This window comes from Emiliania huxleyi (assembly GCF_000372725.1).
Source record: "Emiliania huxleyi CCMP1516 unplaced genomic scaffold EMIHUscaffold_1012, whole genome shotgun sequence".
Taxonomy (NCBI): domain Eukaryota; phylum Haptophyta; order Isochrysidales; family Noelaerhabdaceae; genus Emiliania; species Emiliania huxleyi.
The window spans coordinates 1-12,603 of NW_005202351.1; the positions used below are offsets into that span (position 1 = coordinate 1).

Consider the following 12,603-nt stretch of genomic DNA (forward strand, 5'->3'; position numbering starts at 1 on the left):
GGCGGGCGCGATTGGCCGCCCGCGCCAAAACCTGGGGGGGCGGGCACTTCAACGGGCTTCGACCCCAAACAAACCCACTCTGGCGAACGTGCGCCCCAGCCACTGGTTTGAGCGCGTGCCAGTGGCCGCGTGGGACAAGAAATCCGGCCGCCGCCCTTCGGGAGCCTCAGGCAAGCCGCGTGCCAGCGCAGCCACTGCCGAAGCTTGGCGCGGACGCGGTGGCGGTCGATGGCCGGCTGCAGCGTGGGCGCCGCCGCGAGCCAGCGGGCCCACGAGCGCCGCTCGTGGTAGTTTCGTGCGACGGCGAGGATGTAGCGCCTAGAGTGTGAATCCTACTCTGTGAATTCGCGGAGCGAGGAAAATTTTATACGGAATACGTCCATTTTTGGAGCTTGGAATACGGCGTATTCCATGGAATACGTGGAATTACGGGTGGAATACGGGTGGAATACAGGCCTCTGGGAGGTCATTTGGAATACGTGGAAAACGTATTCACAGAGTAGGGTGTGAATGCGCCGAAAGGCAGGCTTCACGCGCACTGCGTACCCGCTCGCGGGATTGCTCCCAGTGAAGCGGCGGCGTCGGAGGGAGTGGGGAGGGAGTGCAATTGCACGCGGTGGGTTGCGCGTCTTCTCGAGGGCTTGCTCGCGGAGAGGGGGGGGCATGGACTCCGCATCTAGGATGTCGCACATCCGGTCGAGGTCGTTCGTCCGGTTCTTCCACCTGCAGCGAGGAGCGGCCTTAGCGGAGGCGCTGAGAAGCGGCCCCGAGGTGCACACACTCGCCCGCCGAGGGAGGGCATCGCGGAGCCGGGCGGGCGGGCGGCGGGTGTGGTTTTGCGCGGGCGCTGACGAGAGGGCGAGGCGGCGCGCCGCTTGAAGCCGATCCAGATCTCCGGGTGCGTCCAGCGGTGGAACACCTCGACCAGCTTGCGCTCCCACAGCGTCAGGGCGTGCTGCACCTCCTCCCTCTTGAGCCCAGGCTTCCAGCACTCGTGCTGCGGGCGCGCGCGCGCGCGAGGGGTTAGCCGCACGCACGCTCAGGAGTACAGTCCCGTTGCACGCTCAGGGATCCGGCTCGCTCCGCGCGCGCGGGGAGCGCGCAGACTGAACTGACTCTGGTGTGGCGACGCTGGTCCAGGGGGAAGGGCGCGTACCAGCAAGTTGTTGCGAAAGAGCGCCGTGTCCTCTTCGTCGGCGACGAAGGCGGCGGAGGCGCTCATGGGCGAGGCGCCGGCCGACCGTCGCGCGGGCCGCCGCGCTGACGGCGTCGTGGGGCGCTCATGCGCTGGCGAGCCCTGCTCTGCCCTGCCAGGCGCGGGACTGCCCGAGGAGCTCCCCCCCGCTGCGAGCGAGCGGCAGGTTGGCGGTGAGAGCGCGCTCGCGGGAGCGCGCTCGCGACGCAGGGCGCTGCGCACCACCCGCGATGAAGGGCCGTCCACGCACAGAGAAGACATCCAACTTGTGCGCGCCGCTCTGGGCCGCCTCAAGCGCGGAAAGGGGCACAACGCGGTCCTCCTCGTCGAGGCCGAAACGGAACAGGCTCTCGACCGTCCCCTTTCGCTTGAGCGGCGAGCCGCGGAAGATGCTCATGTCCGCTGTTCTGACCCACAAACACCCACACACTGGGGCCGGCTGCCGAGCGTTTCACCCGACACCTTTTTTTAGTTCTTTTTTTTGTTTGCACCACCTCGAAAAGCGCAATGAGCCCCCCTCACGGCCCAGCCCAACCTCCCTTCGCCTCGCCTCCAGTGCCACCTCCAAAAGTGCCTCCAATCAAGTCTCGCACCTCTCTTCTTCAGCGAATGCAGCGAGCGGCAGCACCAACCACGTCAGACAGAGCACAGAGCTCAGAGGCCGGCGGGCCGACTGGCGGTGTGGCGGACCTGCATGCCCAGCCATGCCCCCCACTCCCCACCCGCTTGGATCGATCAGCTGACAGCTCCACCAGCTCCCACCACACCGCGTGTCGTGTCATGAAGCATGATAGATAGACATAGAAAGCATGAACCATCTCGCAAAAGGTCTGGTCTCCAAAAAGAACTCTCGGCGTCTGCCGCGCGCGCCCGCGCCCCGCCCCTTTTGGTTTTGCGCAGCAACACCTTAAATTTCATGGGGCATGTCATGGCCCTCCAAATTCGCTATTCGGGTCGGAGCGAGCGTAGCGGAGTGGGCCCCGAGTTTGAAAAAGGCGACGGTGGGACGCTTGTGTCCTAGCCTCCTGCATTGGCCTGCATACACGTTTCCGGAAACCAAAAAGGAAACGAGAGGGTCCCCAGCACCCGGGCGAAAATATGCATTTTTCGAGGCATAGGGAGGAAAAATCGCGCCGCAGGCGCACACAGAGGATGGGAGAAGTTCAGCTCTAGAGAGGCCGGTTCTAGCGAGGCTCCCGGCGTGGGCGAAAATATGCATTTTTCGAGGCATAGGGAGGAAAAATCGCGCCGCAGGCGCACACTACAGTGCTCAAACTTTACCGGTATGGGAGCTTTTGGCTAATCAAACCCAAGGCCTGCACTAATCAAAAAGTGGTACGGGATACCAGTTGCCTCACGGAAATCAAAGCGAGTCGGAGTGCCTTCTTGGTGGCAAAATCGGCAAAATCGGCAAAATACCGGGTATTTTGCGGGTATACCTGGAAAAACCCGGGTATACCCGGGTAATACCCGCAAATTCGCCCCCGGGACCACACCGACAGCCGCTACAACTAATGAAATCCCCGCATACCACTTTCGCATACCACTATACCATACCACTCCAAAACTAATCAAAATATCGCCAAATACCGGTCTCATACCGGTAAAGTTTGAGCACTGCGCACACAGGCAGGGAGGAAGGGAGAAGTTCAGCTCTAGAGAGGCCGGTTCTAGCGAGGCTCCCGGCGTGTGCTGTGCACTTTTCGTTTTCCGGAAATTTCCGGGGAACGACCAGGGGGTGTTTGGAGCTCCATTCTGGCAAGCAACTCTCGAGTTTCCCTGAGTCTGGAGAGCTGGTCTGGGGCAAAATCTGAGGCGAAATCGAGGAAACCGGCAAACTAGCCGGGTATTTTCCAGGTATACCCGGGGTTTTCCAGGTACCACGACCTCCACGACCGTCGAAAAGTTCTCCCACTCGCTCTGCCCCCAAACCTAAATCTTTCTACATACAGTTACATACATACCCGAGGAGGGCGGCGACCTCGACCGACTATGGAGGACCCGTCGCCAGACGACGCAGGGCAGACGACGGGGAGGCGGAGCAAACGCGCAGGGCGAGACGAGGGAGGGAGCAGGACTTTGCGGAGATCAGTAGGAGGATGTACGACGAGATTAGGAGCAGCAGGGACCCGAGGGACCATGTGGAAGACGGCTAGTGCTAGTCCCCCATCGGGAGGACGACCCCGGCTAGTCGCCGGCCACACCCACAAAGAACCCTGCACAAAGATCGCAAGGGCGGGGACCTGTTCCTTTTTACCCATCTCACAGTAGAGAGGTGTCACTTGGAGCACTTGGAGTCAGTTTTTATTTATTTTACATACCCGCAAAATACCCCGGTATTTTGCCGATTTGGCTGATTTTGGGCCCAAACCAGCTGATTTCCACGGAGTTTCCTCGGGAAACTAAAGAGGAAACGAGAGGGTGCTGTAGAGAAACACGGAAAGGAAACGAGACGGGGTGAGCGAGGAAGCATGTATGCAGCCTAACTCCTGCAACAACGCCTCCCCGGCGCAGAGGGGCCCCCGGAGGGACGCTCAACCGCTCCACGCCACGCCGCTTGCGGCGGTCCTATTTCCCAGCTCCGCTGAGGGCCCCTGCGTTATTTTAGGGTGCCCATGCGCGCAAAATTCTTTTTCCAGTGCGCGCCAGTCCCGAGAGAGATTTTTAGCAATACCAAACAACTCTAACACTCACACGTCATTTGGGGCCTGCCGAAGGCCCCCGCACGGGGGGTCCCGGCCGACGTCATGATCGTCCGCCAAGGGTCTGGGGTCGCCCAGGCAAGTGGCCCAAATCCGATGAGTTTTCCAAGTGTGAACAGCTGTTGAGAGGTGTGAATTCATCCCAGGCGGGGTGCGGGGCGGTAGCCCCGCAGAGAAAATTTTGCGTGCTGGGGCACTGAGATCGCAGTTTTGTTAGTCCAGGCGGCGAGCTCCCGGTTGCAAATACTCGCCTCACAGTCCAAGATGGCGGCTCGCGCCCCCATCCGTGCACCATCGTGCCACTCTAGTCCCGCCTGCCGCCCAGATACCGAGGGCGGGGCGCACTCTTCGACTTGGGCTATTATTTGCCACCGGGAGCGGAGGGCGGCCGCGGCGGTGTAGGGGCGGCGGCGAGCTCCCGGTTGCAAATACTCGCCTCACAGTCCAAGATGGCGGCTCGCGCCCCCATCCGTGCACCAGCGTGCCACTCTAGTCCCGCCTGCCGCCCAGATACCGAGGGCGGGGCGCACTCTTCGACTTGGGCTATTATTTGCCACCGGGAGGGCGGCGGCGGCGGTGTAGGGGCGGCGGCGAGCTCCCGGTTGCAAATACTCGCCTCACAGTCCAAGATGGCGGCTCGCGCCCCCATCCGTGCACCAGCGTGCCACTCTAGTCCCGCCTGCCGCCCAGATACCGAGGGCGGGGCGCACTCTTCGACTTGGGCTATTATTTGCCACCGGGAGGGCGGCGGCGGCGGTGTAGGGGCGGCGGCGAGCTCCCGGTTGCAAATACTCGCCTCACAGTCCAAGATGGCGGCTCGCGCCCCCAAGCATCCATGCTCTGATGTGTCGCTTGGGTCGCCTCTGCTGCTGTGTCTCTGTCTTAGCCAGATATCGAGAGCGCGCGACGACAACCAACCCCTTACCCTAACCCTAACCCTAACCCTAACCCTAACCCTAACCCTAACCCTAACCCTAACCCGAAGAACCCAAAGCGTTCACCGAGAGCTCGTGTCGACGGACCGCTGATTCCGCCATTTGGTTTCGGCCCAAACCGGACCATTCTCTTAGGAGCTGCACAACGGCTTGAACGCTCTCTGACCCTAACCCTAACCCTAACCCTAACCCTAACCCTAACGACACGGTGCTTCTTAAGAGGTCGTGCGCGTCGCTGCCGACGCATCTCGCGTGTATGGTGTATTTGCAGTGTATTTCGGCGGGGGCGCGCATTAAAAGAACATTGAGGCAACACACACGTCCTCGAGCGCCCGAGGACACGAACCAAGCTGCACCTCCTCTCACTAGTTATTGTGGGCTCTTTCCTTTCTACACTTCCTCGCTTTCAAACACCGCGTTTTGATGCAGTGAGGGCGGGCCCCTGTTCTTTGAGCCTTAGGGACGACCACGGCCTTGACCACGGCCTCGCTGCAGGGAAGCAGGAACGCGCGGCATTGGTGGCACAGAGATCCCTACCGGTGCCGGCAGTGGTAGGCGCACCGCCGCTCTCTCCGCTGCCGCCTCCGCCGCTGCCGCCTCGACTGCTGCCGCCTCGACTGCTGCCACCTCCGGCTCCGCCGCTGCCGCCTCGGACCGTCGCTCGGAGATGCCAGAGCCTTCGAAAGTAGTCGAACTTGTGAAATTTTCAGTGAAACGGGGGCGGCCGAAACGTTTCATGTGAAATTCACATGAATTCACATGTGAAAGTGAAAGTGTGAAAATTCACTCACGAACCCTGGGCGCGACTCAATAGGCGCGCGGCGCCGAAAGGCAGCGACAGCTTCTCGAGCACCGTCGGCCTGCGCGGCACAGCTCGCGTTACAACCTTGATTTGACCATTTGCGCAAAAATGTACCTCTCGGTGCCTTCCAGAGGCCGCCGCCTCGCGCCTCGCCTCCGTCACCGCCGCCCTCCATCTCGCAGCGGCGCGTCCCTCTGATGGCGCGGGCGCCTCGCTCACCGGCGCCTCGCCGCCGCCCCCCCCCCCTTCTTGCGCCGCTCCGCTCGTGGCCGCCGCCTCCCCTGTCAATCCCGCCGCCTCCCCTGTCATCCCGCCGCCCGCACCACCGCCGCCACCGCCTCGCGCCTCGCCGCCGCCGCCACCGACCGCCCTCCCCTGCGCCGCTGAGCCGTGAGCGCGGTGCAGGGGGCGAGCCCCCGCTGCGCAGCCTCACCGCAGTGCACTGCGCTCTCCGCACCCCTGACGATTAGTGAGGAGGTGGTGTTGCACAGCATGGAGCTCGGCGAGCGTTTAGCGAGCCCCCTCAGCTAGTACATACATAAACACGGGGGAGGTATATTCTTGCATTTTTTGCAGCCATGACGACAGGGCTCACCGCAGGGCTCACCTCGCTCGACCTGTTCAACGAGCTACAGTCCCGCAAGAACTGGCCGCACGGCGGCCCTCCGCTCGTCCTGGATCTGCGTTCCGTCGAGAGCTTCTCCGAGCGCCGCATCCGCGGCTCGCACCACGCCGTCGTTGGCGCGAGGGGGCGCTGCTTGCGAGATCGCAGCGGGCTCCTGGTTGCCGCAGGGAGGGCAGGCCCTCGGACAGGTCGGAGAGGCTGTCCGAGAGGCCTAGACGTCGGCTCATCTCGGGTGATCTCGCGCGATCTCCCGCCCGGCAGGTTGCAGCTGCTCGAGAGGCCGGCAGGCAGGCGCCAGCGATCCGGTCCCGCCGAGCCAGGAGCAGCCGTCGAGACGCTCCCGCCCATCTCCTCCGGCGAGACTCGCGGCCGGAACGGCTCCTGAAGCAGCTGCTGCAGCGGCGCTTCAGCGGGCCGCAGCAGCTTGCGGGGCGGGCGGGACGGCCGCGCCTCAATGGCCTCGCAGCTGCCGTGTGCGCTGGAGGAGCCACCCGCCGCCGACGCAGCATCGCCTCCCGCCGCGTCGCCTTCCGCCGCGTCGCCTCTGGCCGCACTGCCTGCACTGCCCGCGGCCGCCTCGCCTTGCCCTCCGCCGGCGCTCGGGCAGCCTCTGCCACACGCCGGTGCCGGGCTGTGCCCCGCGAAGGGCGGGTCCGCCTTCTTCTTCTTCTCCTCCTCCTCCTCGGGCCGAGGGCAGCGAGACGGCGAGCGGGGCTGGGGCGGGGGCGATTCGTTGTCTGCTAGCGACGACTCCGCCGTCTGGCACCGGAGCCGAGCCTCGCGCGCCGCCGACCCAGTCCGGCCCGGCCGTGCCGCCTTTGGATGCGCATTCGCGCCCGATTCAAGGCGATGCTGCAGGCGAGCAACGTCAGGCGCGCCGGGCGCGGCGGACGCTCGCGCGGCGGACGCTGCGGCGGTGCCAGCCAGCGCTGGTGCGGTGCGAGCCATCCGCTGGCGGACGGGCGCGCGCGCGGCGCGGGCAGCGCCGCGCTCGGCGGCGGCTCGAGCCGCCACTCGCCGCTGCGCTGCCGCGACAGCGGCGGCCGTGCGGGGCGAGAGCATTGGATGCCGAAGAGCCTTTGCTGGCGTCCGTCTCGCGGGCGTGGTGGGCCGACGCTGCCCTCTCACGGCTATCGCTTTGGCCGGAGGCGGCCGCATGAGAGCGGAGACCGCGGCGTTGTCTTGGCAGGGGTTGTGCGCCGCACGGGCGCGCTCGTGCGGCGGAGGCTTGGCCTCGCGGTGACGCGCGCTGCGGCTTTTGGGCTGCGAGGTGCTGTCAACCGCCGGCTCGCTCGCTCGCTCGGGATCTGGCGGGATCGGCACGGGTCCAAAGTGGGGTCGCGGGTGGCCATGCGAAGTGGTTTCGCGCACTGCCCGCTGAAGCCCCCCCGAGGCGCCGGAGCGTGACCGAGTGTCGCCCCATGACCCCCGGCGCCGGCCCGAGCGCTGAGACCGAAGGTGAAGCCAATGCAATGCGCGGCGCCACAAGCGCGGCACTGCTCGGCTACGGCATGCTGACACGGATCCCTATCCTCTCAGGTGGCTATCGCTCGGCCGGCGATATTGGATCTCGCACGCGACGTCGACGACTGACAGGTAACCGCACTTTGTCAATGTGCAGGTCGAGCTACCAACCGTTGCGGAGCGGTTCAGCCTCGGAAGCCATACTATGCAGCGGCGTGGTGAGGCGCGGATTAGGTAGGAGGGCATGCGCTCGCACACATGAGTCCGGGAGAGCTCCCCGCCGGCGCCTTGCACCCGGCCCCCAGCCAGGTCCGCCTTGCCCCACCACGACCGCCCTGCGGCCCTTACGCAGGCGTCCAGCACCGACGTCGTTTGCGAGCGTCGGGTGTTCTCTAGCCCCGTCACCCACCGCGCCATCACCGTTCGCCTCGTCGCGTGCAAAACGCTCGCGTCTCCGCCACCGCCGGCCGCCTCCGCGTTTCCCTGCGCCGCCACCAGGGGGACGCTTGCGCCTTGCCCCCGGCCTGACGCGCGACCCTGCGCAGAGACGGCGCGCTCCGGCACGGAGCAGCGACCACCTAGGCGGTCGCTGCTCCGCCCGCGCACCGCTCCCGCCGCCGCCGCCGCTCCGTCCTTTCCCATCAGTGTGTCTCGTGTGTAAGAGTGTGCTGTCTGTCACCTGTGGAGTGGTGGTCCCCTCACGTGGTCGTGTGCGGTCTCCTCCGAGGAGTCTGCAGTCTCCTGTCTGTCGCGTGTCGTCTGTCGATAGACTGTCGTGTGCGCGCGGCGATCGCACGTGTAATTCGGGGAGGCCTGCGCACTTCTAACGATGCACAAAAAAACGGGCCACACAAATGCCGTTTAAAGGACAGGCACGGGACGACTGACGAGACGCGCCCGGCCGACACACGCCGACACCCATGCGGCAACCATGCGCCATGGTGCGGCTCTGTGCGGAGACCGACACACAGGAAGGCGCACGATGCATACAGTGATCGCCTGTCATGCGCCAGCACCGACGTCGGGCGGGAGAGGAGCTCCAGCCAACAGTAGTGGCGAGCCAGCCTGCGCTGCACGATGAAATAGTACTCGTGCTGACGCATCCTCACCCGAGTCATTTGCCTTTTCCTGCGACGGGAAGAAGAGGTGCGAGGCTGTGAAGAAAGAGCTTGATCGCGCCACCAACGTCAACGTCGGGTGCAGTGATGAGCTCGAGCAGCTCTCGTCGAGCAAGCTCTGCCTCCGAGCTCTCGCAGCAGCCATGCGCGTGCGTGCAGCCCAGAATCTCGCTCAGCGCCTCCGTCTTGGGGTTTGAAGCAGGTCCGCCGTAACGCTCCCGCGATGGCACCGTCGTGTGCCTCTTCCGTCCCACCTTTAATTGGTGACTACCCTCGCTGTCGCGCGGCCGCTTGGCAGGCGGCGCCGACGCTGCCGTTGGGTCTGTCCGTGGCCGCCGCGTCACTCGGCACGGAAGCCTCCTTGCCGTTGGACATGCCGGGGGGGTGTGAGGGCCTGGAGGGTGCCACAGACGCACAGGGGAGCGCGCGCCGCCGAAGTGGTTTGGCGCACACCTCGATGCTGAGGGTGGCCACCCCTCACTTTCCGGACTGTGAAAAAGTACAGCCGAAATTTCAACTTTGGGACAGGGGTCCCCCCCCCCCCCCTCCGGGCGCCAAAGAGTCCGCGCCCGCTTGCGCCCGTGCGCCCGTGCGCCCGTTTTCCGCCGTGGCCCCGCGCGGCCGTACCTACTCGCGTTTTCGGCCCACCGCCTTCGACCGAGCTTACCACCATCACGTACGCACGTTTTATCGTGTGCGCGACGCGCTCGACCACCACCGCGGTGGCGCCAAGAGCGCCTTTTCAACACGCTGCGATGGCGATGTGCAGCACCAGCCGACACGGCTTCCTGCGCCGCGTCGAGGCTCGCCGAGCGGGCACGTAGGTCGACTCGACACGACACAGCCCCAAACATCCCGCGTCTCGCTCGTGTTCTGCCAGCTCTCTGCCCGCAGTCGCTGCTGCTCACGCTCTCGCCGCGCGTCTCCTGTGCTGCACGCCCACACGTGCGCCGCCCATCCGCCGCCGCGGGCGCAGCTCCCCCCGCACCCCTCCCGGTGAGCACTCTGCAGCCGCTCGAGCCGCCGCGACTGCCTACGGGGCCTCCCTCGGCGCCTCAACGAGTCGCCGAGAGCGTCTCCGACGGCGGCGGCTTCATATATCCTTGCCGTCGGCACCCGAATGCGCTTCGGAGCTAACGGTGCGTGAAACTGGTTGGCCCTGACCGCTCCAAACCCAGAAACCGCGACGCGCGCCCTCTCTCCAGCCTCACTCACCGCTCCGCTCGCCACAACGCTCAGTTCTCGCTCGGCTCGATCCCTCCACAGGCCGGCGCGCGACGCTGAGGTGTCGACAATTGAGTGCGCCTTCGCCGCTCGCACAGGTGTCGACACCGGCAAGCTGCCGCTGCTCCGTCTTCTCCCTCGGCGCCGCGGACGATTGCTGCCCGGTCGCTGTGCGTCTGGATGCGCTCCCGGCGGTCCTCTCGGCGGAGAGAGGGGAGCAGACGCGTCGCCCCGGGAGCTGCTGGGCCGCACCGCTATAGTGCGTCGTCTCGCCGCGATGGTGAGCTCTTCACGTTTCGACGGAAGAGGGTGTCGCGAGGCTCTCGCCGCTCACCAGTGCAGCGTGTGCGAGCCCGTTGCCGTTGCCTCGCTTGTGTGCCCGGGGGTGGCGGCTAGGCTGTGTCTGCGGCTGTGTTGTGGTTGCGTGCCGTGTGTGACTTCTCGCCGCGCCACCGAGACAGCTTGCGACCGCTTTGCCTCTGGCGCACCCCCACGTTGTTTTTCTTTTTGTGGGTGGTCGAGACGAGATTTCCTAGGGCGAGATTTGTTTGTGTGTCGAGAGCGGCGCGAGGACTGTTGGGGACCGTGACGAGAGTACTCGGCGGTGCGTCTACTTTTTTTTACTGTATTAGCACCGCTAATTCATTCACGACATGACAGTCAGCAGTCTCAAACATACCGTCAGGGCACGGCAGAGGGTCATGCCCCGTACTCAAACGACCTGGCCTCGTCGGTGCGCTCGCCGGCTCGCCCTCGACGTACGTGGAGCCGCTCGCGGCGGAGCGGCACGACTCGATGCGGAGCGGCGCGAGCCTTGTCCCCGCCGCAAGGCTGCCGCCGCAGCGCGGTGCGTGAGTACGTGTCTGAGAGAGGGCGCGCGACGCGAGTGGCGATCCGCGCGGCGGCCGTGCGACGGGATGCGATGGCCGCCGCCGCACTGGGTAGGCGGCAGCCGGGGCGGTCGGTCCGGGCCGCAGCCATTCACCGCGGCGCACATGCGGCTCTCTGTCCACGCTCGTTGCCTGTGCGCGCGGAGAATGGCGCTGTGAAGGCTCGTGCCGGGGGCCGCCTCACACTGTCCGTGTCGCGCGGGCGGCGTGCGCCGTGGCGAAGCGGATCTCGGGTCGTGCCGCGCGCTGCACAAAAGCCTCACGAGCGCGAGAGCAGTGCAGCGGCCCGGAGCCGAGGAAAACCGATGCGGCGCGGAGCGTCGGTGGTGCCGAGCAGGGTCCACGGAGTCGCAAGGCGTGCCACGGCGACGTACGCGAGCTCTCGGCCGGCGCGAGCGCGCAGAGAGGAGTAGATTGCTGCCCGCTCGGCGCGCTGCGAGAGCGTCGACGTCGCAGAGGTGGCGGACGTCCAGGCGAGCGCGTGGTATCGATCGAGCTCGCGATCCGGGCCGTGGAGCCCACGAGGAAGACTTCGTCTGCTGGGACGGAGTCCCGACGCTCGCTGTGTCCGCCGGAACTGGGGTCTGGACACCTTTCGTGGCCCCTTCCCGCAGTGGACGGCTGGTGCTGCACATCGCCATCGCAGCGTGTTGAAAAGGCGCTCTTGGCGCCACCGCGGTGGTGGTCGAGCGCGTCGCGCACACGATAAAACGTGCGTACGTGATGGTGGTAAGCTCGGTCGAAGGCGGTGGGCCGAAAACGCGAGTAGGTACGGCCGCGCGGGGCCACGGCGGAAAACGGGCGCACGGGCGCACGGGCGCAAGCGGGCGCGGACTCTTTGGCGCCCGGAGGGGGGGGGGGGACCCCTGTCCCAAAGTTGAAATTTCGGCTGTAGCCTGACACCGCAGGCTCGCAGTCCCTGCCCAAGAAAGAAAGGAATAAAACGGACAACAAGGGAGGGATGGTGAATGGGAGGACGGCACGCCGACGCCGGCGCAAATTCTTTTTCCTCAAGTCGAGGATCTGCCGCATCTCCGATACACACACATACATGGCGACTGCACTCTGCATCGCGGCGGCGGTCACCGCCTTCAGCGGCGCGTCGTCCGCGTCGGGCGTGGTGCAGCGGCGCGCGCCTCTCGCTGCCGTCTCGATGGGCGGCAACAAGAAGGTGTACTCTTTTGAGGGCGTCGACGGCGGCCTGCTCGAGGCGCGGGAGGTCTCCATCACGAAGCCGCCCGTGTACCTGCTCACGCGGCTAAACGAGATGAAGGTGGCGACGGGGCTTGCGGAGAGCGGCTTGCTCTCCGCTGCCGAGGAGGCGGGCGTCTTCTCCAAGCTGGAGAGCGCCGGCGCCTTCAGCACCGCAGAGAAGCTCCTGCCGCTGGTCGAAAAGTTCAAACTGCTGTCGCTCTTCGAGGAGCTGCTCGAGGTGGAGGCGGGGCTGCTCTTCACCGCGGCCAACTTCCTGATCGTCTTCACCCCCGTCGTGCTCACGCTCCAGATCTGCGGCTTCGTCCCCTTCCCGCAGGGCCCCGTCATCCCAGTCGAGGCGCTTGCGTGCCTCTCGACGGGCGCCGCCGGCTTCGCGCTCTTCGCGACGGCCTTCATCATCGGGAACCTGCAGGAGTCAGCGGGGCCCGTTCCG

The 12,603-nt window shown here is 65.5% G+C and overlaps 1 protein-coding gene across 1 annotated transcript; it reads left to right on the forward strand.

The window, feature by feature from the left end:
* Positions 1 to 12,006: 12,006 nt before the first annotated feature.
* EMIHUDRAFT_121818 (hypothetical protein) lies at positions 12,007 to 12,597 on the forward strand (the record flags this gene model as incomplete). Its single annotated transcript, XM_005793332.1, has 1 exon — positions 12,007 to 12,597. A coding segment is annotated over one exon (591 nt), but the record flags the coding sequence as incomplete, so codon positions are not given.
* Positions 12,598 to 12,603: the final 6 nt, after the last annotated feature.